General features: G+C 44.3%; 1 protein-coding gene across 2 annotated transcripts in view; it reads left to right on the top strand.

Moving 5' to 3' along the window:
• TMEM178B (transmembrane protein 178B) overlaps positions 1 to 8,204 on the top strand; it is a 220,020-nt gene extending 211,816 nt beyond the window's left edge. For both annotated transcript variants that reach the window (XM_086467880.1, XM_086467872.1), the window contains one exon: positions 7,954 to 8,204. In XM_086467880.1, the coding sequence (XP_086324006.1) occupies positions 7,954 to 8,204 (251 nt within the window). The remainder of the gene's footprint in view (positions 1 to 7,953) is intronic.
• The last annotated feature ends 4,276 nt before the right edge of the window (positions 8,205 to 12,480 follow it).

The following is a 12,480-nucleotide window of genomic DNA, read 5'->3' as shown; positions in this document are numbered from 1 at the left end:
ATTCACCTTTTTGGCTCCTCAGGTTGTCAACCTAGAAAAACAACGTTCCCCTTGGGTAAATCACTGCCACGCTTGCTTGGTCTAATCTGCCTGGACAGAGTTCAACTGGCCACTGGAAATTCCACAGAAAAAGCAGCTGGACCTGGCAGAAACTAAATGAGTGGGGCCTTCCTCGTTTCTGATCAACCCAGCTCTTCCAGGGGTTACAGAGACAAGTCATGCTGATCTCCTGGTGTGGGCTACAGAGGCTGCAGAGGTATTTCAGGAAAGATTTCAGCCCGTGATCCTTTAAGGCAGTACAGGGTCAGAGTAGTTTGTTGCTTGGAAGCATTCACACGAATGATTTAAACTTTATAGGGGTGGCCTGCACTAGATGGTCCTTGTCGACAAGACAACTACATCTTATTTTGATTTCTGGCTATTATATCCCAATAACTGTATCACTTAGCATATACAGAAAAGATTTTTCTGTTCCTGACAGATCAGCCCAGGGAAACAGTAATAGAGTCCAGAGCAAAGCTTTTGCAGCAAAGATCCTCAGTTCACATTCAGTGCAAACAACTGAAAGTTGTACAACCAAAGAGTCCTTTGGTCACTTGAAAAAAATGAATGGATAGGCTTCTCTCCAGCACCTGAAGGGGAAAATATCCAAATCGGGTAGCTACCACCATCACCTAGAGCTTCCAATGTCTTCTTTAGTACTACCTTCAGCAAACAAAAGGATTAAAAAGGCATGCAAGTAACTCTACCCTTTCAGCCCTGAAAGTATTCTCTCTAAGAGCATTTTTACTGGCACACACTAGGCAACATGGAAGAAGGCTGTACTGAATTTGTTTGTGCTGTTCTCCAGTTGTGGTTGTTCTCCAGTCTCACTTGTCTGGAAAAACATCTGTCTGAAGACTTTTCAGCAATTTAAGGTTTCCTACAAAAGAAAGATTCCATAAACCCTCTGAGGCTCCTTTTGAGGTTCCTTATGAGAGAGGTACAATTTTTTGATGGGAATAAAAAGACTTTATGTGGAGAGAGGCAGAATGACTTAGTTACTAAAACACCAAATGCAATGGCGGTGCCCGATTCCCCATGCTAAGGGAGAAGTCCTGTGACAAGGCAAACCCAACCCGACCCCGCAAGTTTCTCTTCAGCTCTGGCAAATGCCTAGTCTGGGACCTGGCTGAGGTACAGTTTGATACTAAACTTATGTGTCTTGTCATCTGCAAATCTGAGATGTGATGGAGTCACTCAAGTTTGCTCAGACCTCCAATGCCCCTTTCCATTTAATCTTTTAGCCTCTGCCTGGGCCATCCTGGGAGGTTCATTCCGCAGGGGATGAAAGAAACCTGCTGGAAGCCTCTGCATGTTGCCAAGCATGGTGTTTCCCAGCACAGGAATGGGATAATTTCACTAACCTTTAATTAGGATGTTTCTTCATTTTGACATTAAGAGATCATCTTCCTTTCTTTCCATTCTGCTCCCAGTAAAATACTGACTCACATCCCACTATTACAACTACAAGGACGATTTTTGCTGCCTTCTCTGTTGTGGCTGCAATATCATGAGCCGTTATGTTTGCTTAAAGGCTGTAGTCAAGTCACTTTATTATTGCTATGTTATTTTGGGGGGGTCATAGGAATCACCACTGCTAAAGTAATCAGAAGATTATTCAACTCAGGCTTTGATCAACTCTCCTATTTCTCGCCTAGTCCATTTTATCAAAACAATGTGCCTTTAGCTAAGCAGTGTTGCTTTTGCCTTGCGTGCCAACTCGTAATTTCAGAAGGTGCTTGCTTGTAGCCGGTGCTCACTGGCTGCCGTAGCACACAGCATGGGTATCCACTCCCAGTGTGGTCCCATGCGCCGTGGGATATGGTAGCAGAAACGTCACCATGTGCAAACCTGCAGGGTGCTATAAAGTGCAGTATAGACTGTCAGTTGTATCAACATAGCAAACTGGAGATCAGCCCTCAGCTGCTGTAATATTGTTCCCTATACTATACTGATTTACATGAGCCTAAGGATTAAGTATTTGCAGTCGTGACAGAGGATACACAGTCCTCTGGTGCCATAACATATTGCAGCTTGTGCAGCAGCAATTCAATAGGCAGGCAGCGCTGCTGGGGCAACACGCCGCAGGCGTGCGGCTCTGGTGTGGTGCGGGTGCCGCTGGTACGTTTTGAGGCAGGAGGCCGAAGGCCAAACGCAAACCGCATTCTGACAGTGGCTATAATGCAGTGTCATAGCATCACTACAGACCCTGCAGTTTACTCTGGCTTATGGTATAAAATAAAAATGCATGAAGTTCCAACGCAGGTGGGTGTATGGTCTCACAAGGACACCACACTGAATCTCCATCACTCAGTCAGACTTCTCTTTCCATCTCGACTTCTTTTATAAGGGCAATTTTCCAGTAAACCCCTTGCTATTCTGCAACCTATCGGTGATGCTGCAAGCTGCTTCTGCTGGAACAGTACATAATTAAGCAATAATTTATATTCTGTGCGTGTATGCACAGAGCAATAAAGTGTTCTCAAGAGCTGCGTGCTGCTGAGGCGTTTAATCCATGCACAGAAGGAGTTTACTGCAAAGCTGCTCCCTCCGAAAGGCTTTTGTCATCACTGTGTTGGGAGGGAATTCGGTTTATTCTTTAATAATTTCGTTTGATTGTGATATAATTTAAATAGCTAATGGTACACTCTCCACTTTAGGATCAGACCTCATGTTATTTGTTTGTTTGATGTACCTTGAAAATAGTAAAAGCTAGTAGGGCAGAGAGAAATCAAAGATAATGTTGTTTCACTTGTGAGACTTTTTTCCCCGTAACCCTATAATAAAAAAGTGATGATAATTAAATAAACAGCACTCCTTCCAGAGACATTAGTGGCCACAAATTGCCATCAATTGCCACTACTAGAAATACTTTAAAAGGTGGAGATTTGCGTTTATTTCAGAACTGCATGGTTTCAGAGGACATCTTAAAATCCATACCTTTGTGTTTCTCTTTGTATCTACTAGTGTTTATAAGTAATACTTGACATTTCTATCTCTGAAAAAAAAAAAAAGGGCAGAAAAATCAGGGTTTTTTGTTTACTTTGTACATCTGACAGCACAGTTAGTTCATGAGTCATTTCTGCCTCTTGTGGGGGGAAGGGAGAGAATGAGCATCGTTCTGTCAGACATGGAAGAAAAGTTTTCCAAATAATGAGAAAAATGATTTGTAGAGAAGAGGGTCGCAGAGGTGGGCTGGGTGCCCGGATCACTTTAAGTACTGGCTTCTTGGATTTCCCTTGATTTGGTGATGTCTCCTTCGTGCTACAGTCAGACACCTTATCCCTAATACTAGGGAGGAGGGTGTTTAGGTGAAGCTCCTGCCAGCGGGATCTGTTTGCGCACCAGCACCACAAAGGCTCACCTTTGTTTGCAGTATATCTAAGAAAGGCAGCAGTTCTTGTCTCACAAAACACCACGGATGCTGTGAAATTATTAAATCCCTCAAGCTCTAATGCTGTGGAAGCCAAGCCGGCCTGTGGGCAAAGGACGTGGCTTCTGACGTGGTTCAGGGAGGCACTAGTGTGAGGCAGAATTCAAACATATTTGGTATGGATGGTTTGAGCCTGTTTGTGTTTAAATTGGTTCACTCACAAGCAGTTCTGCTCTCCCCTGGAGTTGAGGTTTGAGAACTGCAAACAGAGGCATTGCAGCCCCTCGCACAGCCAGGCTGATCAGAAAGAAAAGGGACGTTTACAACAACAAAAAAAAGATAATTCATAGCAGCAGAGGCCCACGGCTCTGTTTGATATAATCATGCTTAAAAACAGATGCAGCAAAGGGCTCTGACTCATAATCCACACCGAATTAGGCTTTGACCAACAATGGTATTACCTTTCGCAGCCATCCCTCTCCTGACCATGTCTGCCCCTGCAGCAACGATGGTAGGACCGCAATCTTACACATGTATACAGCAAATAAGTTCATCTCTGTCCTAAACAAACTTCCAGTCTAAATGAAAGAGACATTCAGTGTAATGTTTGGTATTTTTCTTCTGTAATATATGAGGAAAAGCACAAGATAGCCATCAGGTATTTAATAGCTCAGGTGCTCAAATCACTGTTGATCATCAGTCCGTTAGCAGGACAGGCACTGTCAAACCAGCCCGAGACGAAGGGTGGCTGTCTGGTAAGGAGTCGGGATGGAGGTTTCACTACATGTCAGACAGCAGTTTCTGTAGCACAGACACGGCTCTACATGAAATTCCATCTCTCGCCTGACTGAAGCATTTTGCAGTGACACATGGATTTCCTTTGTCAAAAACGCTGCTGTTGCCTTGTCTCATTCATTAGTGTTTCAATTAGGATGATAACGTGTAAATCCCAGCACAAAGAACTTAGCGTGTTCTGCTCTCCCCAGCTGCTGAAGGAGATGGTCTTTATCTCCTCCGTCCAGCTCACATACCAGCACATCCCTGGTAAGCTCTTATTACTGCCTGTCATTCGCATTCTGTGTGCTAGTGCCACGGCTGGACCACCAGCCTTCAGGTCTGATCATCGGCTCGGGCCAGAGTTATGGGGAGTGTTTTTCACAAAGAAGTTAAAGTTTGCATTGCTGCGGCTGCCCAGCGATCCGCTGCATTAGTGTGCATGTAGGGGACACCTCACTGATGGCAAGAACCTGCCAGGAAACTGAATAAGGGTTTAGTTTATTTCCTGGGAAGAAAAAGAATCTCAAGGTTGGGGATGCTCGTGACTTGCTACAATCTTTCTGGCTCTGAAGTCCCATGTCCATAGTGCAGGCAGTGTCACGGGCGAGAACAACAGCCTCCCTCCTCCTGCCTTCCCAGCTCCATGTCTTACCAGGACTAGAGGCGGTTTCCAAATGTAAGCTCAGTGTCTGCATCCCTTCCACTCGTGACTCTTTCACTATGATGGCCAACAATTGTGCAGTTTGCAAGGATGATCCTTTGCGCTACGATTGCCAGTCCACAAGGAAAAGCTACCAGTCATGAGGTAGTAACTGTACTCAGTTTTGATCAGTAACCCTCCTGGTGAGAGGCCAGATTAACTACAAGTGGGAACTTCCTTGCTTGGCTGAATACAAACAGCACATAGGACTCATATAATGGCTGTAAAGGTTCCCCTAGGTGGTACAAAATGACATTTTTTGTATCTGTAATGAATAGCACTAGGGAGGCTGATAAACCTGTGCCATGCAAGACACCCTGCAGAAGCACAAGGGAGTGACTGGTTGAGGACCATACTGTGCATCCTCTAACATTGTGCATGGCAGTCATTATTTGTCATCGTGAGATTACACATTCTCTCCAGCGAAGGAGCAGGACGAGGGCAGCCTTTTTTTAAAGAAGTCTCATGCTTGTGATTTGCTTTATTCTCTATTGTTGTTACTCATTCTTCTTTATAGTTTGTTTGTTATGGAGCAGAATACCCCTGGCAAGGTGGAGTGCCAATATATTGGGCACTGTTCGAATACAAAGAGTAAGCAACACTCATTGCCTTGAAGATCTTGTGATCAAACCAGCCAAGACAAGGCGTGAAAGCACGGGGATTATCTGAAATCCAAGGTTATTTCCTTCCCTTTTGTACTTAGCAAATGCAGCTTCAGTCTGGCCACACAGATTTTCCCACCCACCTCTCTTAACAATCTTATATTTCAAGAGGGCTGAAATTATCATGTTCTTGCTAGCAAAGAAAGGCCTTTCATGTCATTTTCTAACCACAGCTCTTCAAAATGAGCCACGGAGCTTTGTTCAGAGCACAGTGGCTCTGATGGATCCTTTTTTTCCCTGATCCCGCAGTGTAGTAGTCATGTTGACATGTCACCCAGGGAACAACCACATTCTTGCCAGACATCTTCATGTTACTGTGGCATGGTAAAACATGGAAAGGGGTGTGTAGTTTCCAATCAAACCACATGATTTTTGAGTAAGGGATTCCAGGAGGGAGACCACCCCATTTATTCTGATCTGTGGTTTGAAGTAGTATAGAACATCTCTGAAGACAGCTCCAGAGCCTGGGATCTCATTAGGCTTTTGCAAAAGTCCAGAGTGGTGATTTTAGACTAATTGGGTGCTGGTGAGAGGCAAGGCGGCTGTTTTTATTTAAACAGGCATAGTACCTGTCACAGCAGCTTGCTGGTCCTCATGGGTACCCTGTGGCACTATCATAATATAAGCACTTATGAATAACCTGGGCCATCTGTCAGCTATATGTAGCACCTAGAGTTCCCATATTCCCTGACCTTTACGACAAAGACTATCTACAATGGTGCTCCAAAACACATTGGAGAAAACACAGTCCAAATAGACAAAGCAGCGATCAGAAGATGGAACAGAGACGGCCATGATGATGGTCTAACAGCAGGTCCATGATAGAGATTTGCCTGCAGATTCCAGACCTGTGTGATGTTCCTACTGAGTAAAGGAAGTGGGTATGGTGGAAAGTCCACACATTTTTGGTGGTGTACGTATGTTCCTACAAATTACCCCAGTTTCTGAGCCTGATTCTAGGCAAATTCATCACATAATCTTACCTGTGTCTTCAGAGTGGGGAATGTAAAACCCATTTCTTCAATGCAACTGCAACTAAAAAGAGCAAAGCAGCAGAGAAACGACAGGGAAAATGTTGCGGAAGAGAAACAGAAGCAACAGCAGGCAGGAGTAGAAGGCGGCAAGGGCACCAGAGGAAAGGAGCTTGACACTAAAACCAGGCTGGCTGTGGCTGCTTTGGAGGATCATGCTATCTTAGGGATGGGACTAGGAGATTCCTCACCAGCAGCTGTTAGTGAGCAGATGCAGGACGTGCTGCACAGGTAGCCCTCATGGCACGCTACCGATCTGGGCATGAACAGCGGGACAACACACAGGACTGACCACGCGTGTTACAATAGCACGTGTCCTGTAGGTTGCCTTCTGTGCCCAGGCCTCTCCTGGCAATTCAGAGGCCCTCGTAGGGAGGAATTAGAGAGGAAAAACAAACTACCAACTTTATGTTGTCTTTAGTTGTTATCTCTTGAGACAGGCATGCATCATCTGCAGCTATCCATGATTTGGTGTGTGGGTGGCAACGGTGACATTTCAGGAGCTGAGAGTTTAGCTTTGGTGAAGCTGGAGGCCAAAGATCAAAATTAGACTCATCTGGGTGGGCTAACGTTCAGCATCATCTGATACGTGTGTCTTTCCTTGACACTTACCACCTGTCAGAGTTATGAAGCCTGTTCTCGCAGTGTTCTCAGGAAGAAATGAAATATTGCTGCAGAGATGGAAGACAAGAGCAGAATATTTTGAAGATTTCCCCAACAGTGCAGAGGGTATCTAGTTTGGGACTGGAGCCATGCAGAGGGTAGAATCTGAATTTTGTTAGGGATTTTGAGATTTCGAAATATTGAAAATAGGGGTGTATAATGAAAGATTTCAGATTTTGATATAAGAAAAGTCTGAAAAAAATCTCCCAAGTCATTTCAAATGTACGTTTCAACAGAGCCAGAAGACGTCAAGTATTTTGTAATATGTTCTTCTATAAAATCCATCACTGAAAAATTGAAATTAAACAAAAAATTCAAGCTTTCCCTCCCAGCCCCCCAAAATTACTGAAACATGATGATTCACTTTGTATTTGTCTAAAGCAAAATTCGAGAAAAATCAGTGGTTTCGTGAAGCATTCTGTTTCCCAAGGGAGTGCTCATAATGAAAAAACTGTTCCTGTTGAAGTTTCTCCGTAGAGCTCTGTTCAGCATCAGAGCGATATTCAAGGCTCTGGTGGCACTCAGTCCTTTCCCCGTGGAGCTGCTAGACTAAGCCCCTTTCTACAGGAATATCTTCCCTTAGGTATTTCCTTACTGCTTGTACCAGCTCTTCTGAGGCAACTTGGACAGTGGTATGTCTATCACTCTTCTAACTTCTCTTTGTTTTTTTCCCTCCCTCCTTCTCCCCTTCCCACTCTTCTCCAGGAACCTTCTGCATCATTTCACTGTGCACGTGCGTGGCTGGAATCAACTTTGAGCTCTCCCGCTACCCCCGCTACCTGTACGGACTTCCCGACGACATCAGCCATGGCTATGGCTGGTCCATGTTCTGTGCGTGGGGGGGCCTGGGCCTCACTCTTATCTCTGGCTTCTTCTGCACTCTGGCCCCTTCTGTCCAACCTGTCCCCAGGACCAACTGCCCCAAATCTAGACCTGAGAATGGGACAGTGTGCTAAAACGAATAGCAAACAAATAACACACACACACACATATATATATATATATGTCTATGTATAGCTATACATGCATACATATGTATATATAATTATATATATATATAATCTCAAATTAATGCCAGTGCCAAGGTAGAGCTGAGTCCAACACGGCACTCACATCTCCACTGGACTCTGTGTTGCTTCGTTCTTTCTCACAGCAATGGGAAAGCTTTTCTCTCACATGGCTCTTCCATCCAACTCTTAACTTCAGCATCATACCTTAGATGTTGAATGAACATAGAGTTGCACCTACCTACTGCCATTTGGGAAGGGGAACAGGGGGTCCGGCTGGGGGATCTGGAACCAGAATCTGTACAGGACATGGAGGGTGGGGTGGGGGAGACAAAAAGCCTGTCCATTGCAGCCAGAAGGGAAAATGCAAAGAGCAAGCAAAGGAACAAATCAAGCATTTGAGCCACTCTACAACGTACCTCCTCAAGGCTATTATCAGAAACCCACCCGCTTTCTTTTTCTTTCTTAAAACAAAATGACAGAAGCCTGCCCTGTCATTGGTTTCGGTTTTCTTTCAAGTTTTTTTTCTTAAAACACAGAAAACAAAATGGACAGAACATGTGGGGAAAAGCAGAAAAGCATTTTCTTTTTGCCTGCCAAACTTTAGAGAGAAGCAAACAAGTGAAAATAATAATAATAAAAAACAGATCTAACAAAATAAAAACAGAATACAACAAAAAAAACTCCATGAGGACATCTCAGCGGACTTTCCAACAATGAGATTTTAATCTTCCAGCTGCCTTACATCCAGGCTTACAACTGAGGCTGAACTGCTAACGTAAATGCAGCAGAAGGCCTTTTGAAAATGCTGTGATACATGTGTGTATAACTTTTTCTTCCCTCTTCTTTTATTTATTTTTTTTTAAGAAAAAGAAAAATTTAAAACATTGCAATGTGATTGTCCACTAAACCATCCATGCTGTGTTTGTGGCCCAGGACTGAGGCACCGCAACTGCAGAAGCGTGAGGAAAGCCGTCAGGTCTGAGACAGCGTGTCTCCTCTGGTGGATTTCAGGATGTGTTTTTTGTTTTCACGGAGCATCTGAGAGTTCAGGATGGTGGATCCAGGGGAAGACCAACCAGGGAGAAGGGAGGTGGGGGGAGCCCTGGCAGTTGTTCTTCCCAGGTATTTCCTGGAGTGGGATTTCATCGAGTTTCCATTTTGGATGTTTAAGACAACTGGGCAAAAGCCATTGCCAAGGAGAAAAGGGGAGCTAATTTTTGTAAGGGAGAAGTAAGAGACGCCTCTTGTTGTGTTCATGTATGCCAAATAAGACCTTCCCCCATCTTGTCTTTGGAAACTGCCCCGGTTCACTGGACATCTCCACTCTCCATCTGGGAGAACTGTGTACAGATGGAAGCGAAAGGGTCAGATGGGGAGAACGGAGATCCATTTCCCATGAGCTCAAGCGTTGTATGATATAATTGTGAATCCGCAAATGGGACTCTCTCTCTCTCTCTCTCTCTCTTCTTTGGTCTTTCTCTTTTTCCTGCTACTCCTCTTCCCGTTGTCTCCTTTTTCCTTCACTCTGCTCTTCCCATCATTCAGGTCATAGGTCCCAGAAGAGCTAAATAACAGCAAACTCTGGAGAGGCGAGTGAATGCCATTAGAGGAAGCAAAACATTTTGGCTGTGAGGGCAGTGAGTCCTTGCAGGGCGACAGTGGCTGAGGGGAAGGTGGGGAGGAAAGGCCAAGGGTGTAACTAAATGGAGCCTGAAGAGGCGATGACTGAACAGCCATGTGCAGGAGTGAGGGTACCACATACAGACAAAGGGAGACTGGGCAAAGAAAAAAGGCCTCCCCAAAACCAACCCAGCACAACATGCTCTTAATTCAGGGATAGTACCAGCAATCCTTTCGTACCTGATAGCTGCATGCCATCAATCCTCATTAGTCAATAAAAATCATCCTCTGCACCTACAAAAACTCACCAGGAGAAGGAGGCAACCTGTTGGAACTGTGCATACTGCACAGAAATGAAAGCATTAATTTCCAGGTCACACCATTTAGGCAGCTACCAAGAAACAGTATTTTGCTCGGTTAAAAAAATCCAACCAACAAAGTAATTATGCAATACAGTTGCGTAGCCAGCCATTCCCCTTCCAACCCTGCTTCCCCTCCTCGTTACACCTTGTGTGATGATGTTGCTTTATTAACAGTGCCCAAAGAAATTAAGTTTCTGGAGGGCATTTTGGAGTAGGATAGATTTGGGTTTCTTTCATTCTTGCTCATCTACCTAGCTTTTGCTTTCTCTGGCCTACAGATTCCCCAAACATGCCAGTGCCAGCTGCCAAGCCAGTGTGTCGCCACTGAAGTGCCATCCCTGGCAACTGAAGTTTTGCCATTTCATTCTCCATTGGATCTGACTGGAGAAAGTATTTATTTATTCATGTGGAAAATGCCTTTTGAAGAAACTTCCTTTTTAAGTAGATTGGTTTATTTCTTTTTTTCTGGCAAGTTTTTCAAATGGAGTGGTTTAGAGAAGCTTTGAAACGGTTTGACTGTGCAAGTGCCTACGAGGTAAGGAGGCTGATGAATTACTGTTGGAGTGAAGAAGGAAATTAAAAATAAAAACAGCTTTTGGAAAGCTAAATGAAAACTGAAATCAGAAAATCAGTAATGGAAAACCAAAAGAGACCTATTAAAAAAAAAAAAAAAAGCAAAATTTTTCAAAATATGAACAATTTTGAGAAAAAACAGCTTTTCATTAAGAGATTAATGCTTTAGAAAAATGTTTCATTAGAACAGCTTTGAATGCAAATTTTCTTCCTCCTCTGGAGTGCTGAGTGCGGTAGTGAAGGTGTTTCACGTGAATACAGATACCTGGAGCCACCCAGGTAAACTAAAGGGCACAGAGGTATCTAGCTGGAGTCCACCATGAGGCCCTGTGGCGTGGGAAGCAGTACGACAGCTCCTGTGACGATGTACAGTCTTGTGTGGTCTGTGACTGGTCACAGGGCGTATTCTTTTACAGATACACCTTTGAAAGAGGTATAGCAGTAAGATTTAAAGAAATGGAAATAATTTTGCTCTTTCATGGGTTCTCAAAGCTTTCCTTTCTTTCTGCAGACAGCATGAAAATAATTCTGCCTTGACTAAGTATTCTCTGACGGTGTTGGTTTACAAGTTGTATATGAGCCTGTGTGTTTGTCTGTGTGTGGCAATGGTGGCAGAGGGTTAAGATTATTTTTATTTACCATAGAAAAATGTTAACTCCGGATCTTTAGGCCAGTTCTGTGATTTTCCACTCACTACAGCATAGGCTTTCTAAGGCCCGTGTGGCTATGAAGCATCTTAAAAACTATGAGCGTAAGTGTCTTAAGCAGCAGATGATCGCATAACCTTAATCTCAAACTGGATCCCCAAAGAGATTGTTTGTCCAAACTCTAGTTCTCTCATCTTTGCCTCAAATAAGGGCAAAACCCCCTTGGGATATTGCTAATTTCCCTCCATGCTACTCACAGAACTGGGAGGAGCACTGCGTGCTTCAATACCCTTGAAAGGGACTCATGGCCCCACCGTGCTTTCTGTTGGCTCAGACTCATCTTTAGAACAGGGTTGACTCAAAATAGATCCAAATCCAAATTTACAATGGTTAATGTCTCCATCTATCCTGAGCCACAGCACACTCTCATCTAGTCTGAGTTTCTGCACTTTGGGGAGGCTTTGAAATATCTTTCTGAACAGAGACTCAAGCTTTTTGACTAGTGTGTGGTTTTCTAGTTGGAGGAGTAGTTAATTAGAAATCTGTTAGCTGTGATCCCAGCATTAAGGGGCTTGAACCCATCCCTCAGATCTGCTCTGGCGAAGCGCCTAAGCATGTGCTTTACTTGGAGCATGTGACTAATCGCCTTAAATTTGGTAGACTATTCACATGCTTAAAGTTAAGAATGTGCTTTCCTGGATGATGTTCAGCTTCCTGCAGAGGCCAGCCCCCGCTCTTCTTTTCCTATCCCTTCCTTGTAGCTAAAGTGACACTCTTGCCCTAGCCTGGTGTACCAGCGGGTGTTTAGTCTCCCTTTCCGTGAGGTGGTAATGCGAGGTCTGTAGCCGGGAGGCTCTTTCCCGCACCTTTCATGCTGCACTGCTGGGACAACACATCTCTGTGCTCCAGAGACCACAGAGGAACTTGACTGCAGTGAACACAGGGGTCATAAAATGCCAGTCCTAGGGACGCAGGGTGAATTGGCTCAACCCACTGTGATCCGCAGGCTGAGGTTTTGTG

The sequence above is a fragment of the Leptosomus discolor genome, chromosome 1 (genome assembly GCF_034619465.1).
Source record: "Leptosomus discolor isolate bLepDis1 chromosome 1, bLepDis1.hap2, whole genome shotgun sequence".
In the NCBI taxonomy this organism is placed as follows: domain Eukaryota; kingdom Metazoa; phylum Chordata; class Aves; order Leptosomiformes; family Leptosomidae; genus Leptosomus; species Leptosomus discolor.
Note: the sequence above shows the minus strand (reverse complement) of the source record. Positions and strands in the feature narration are given on the sequence as shown.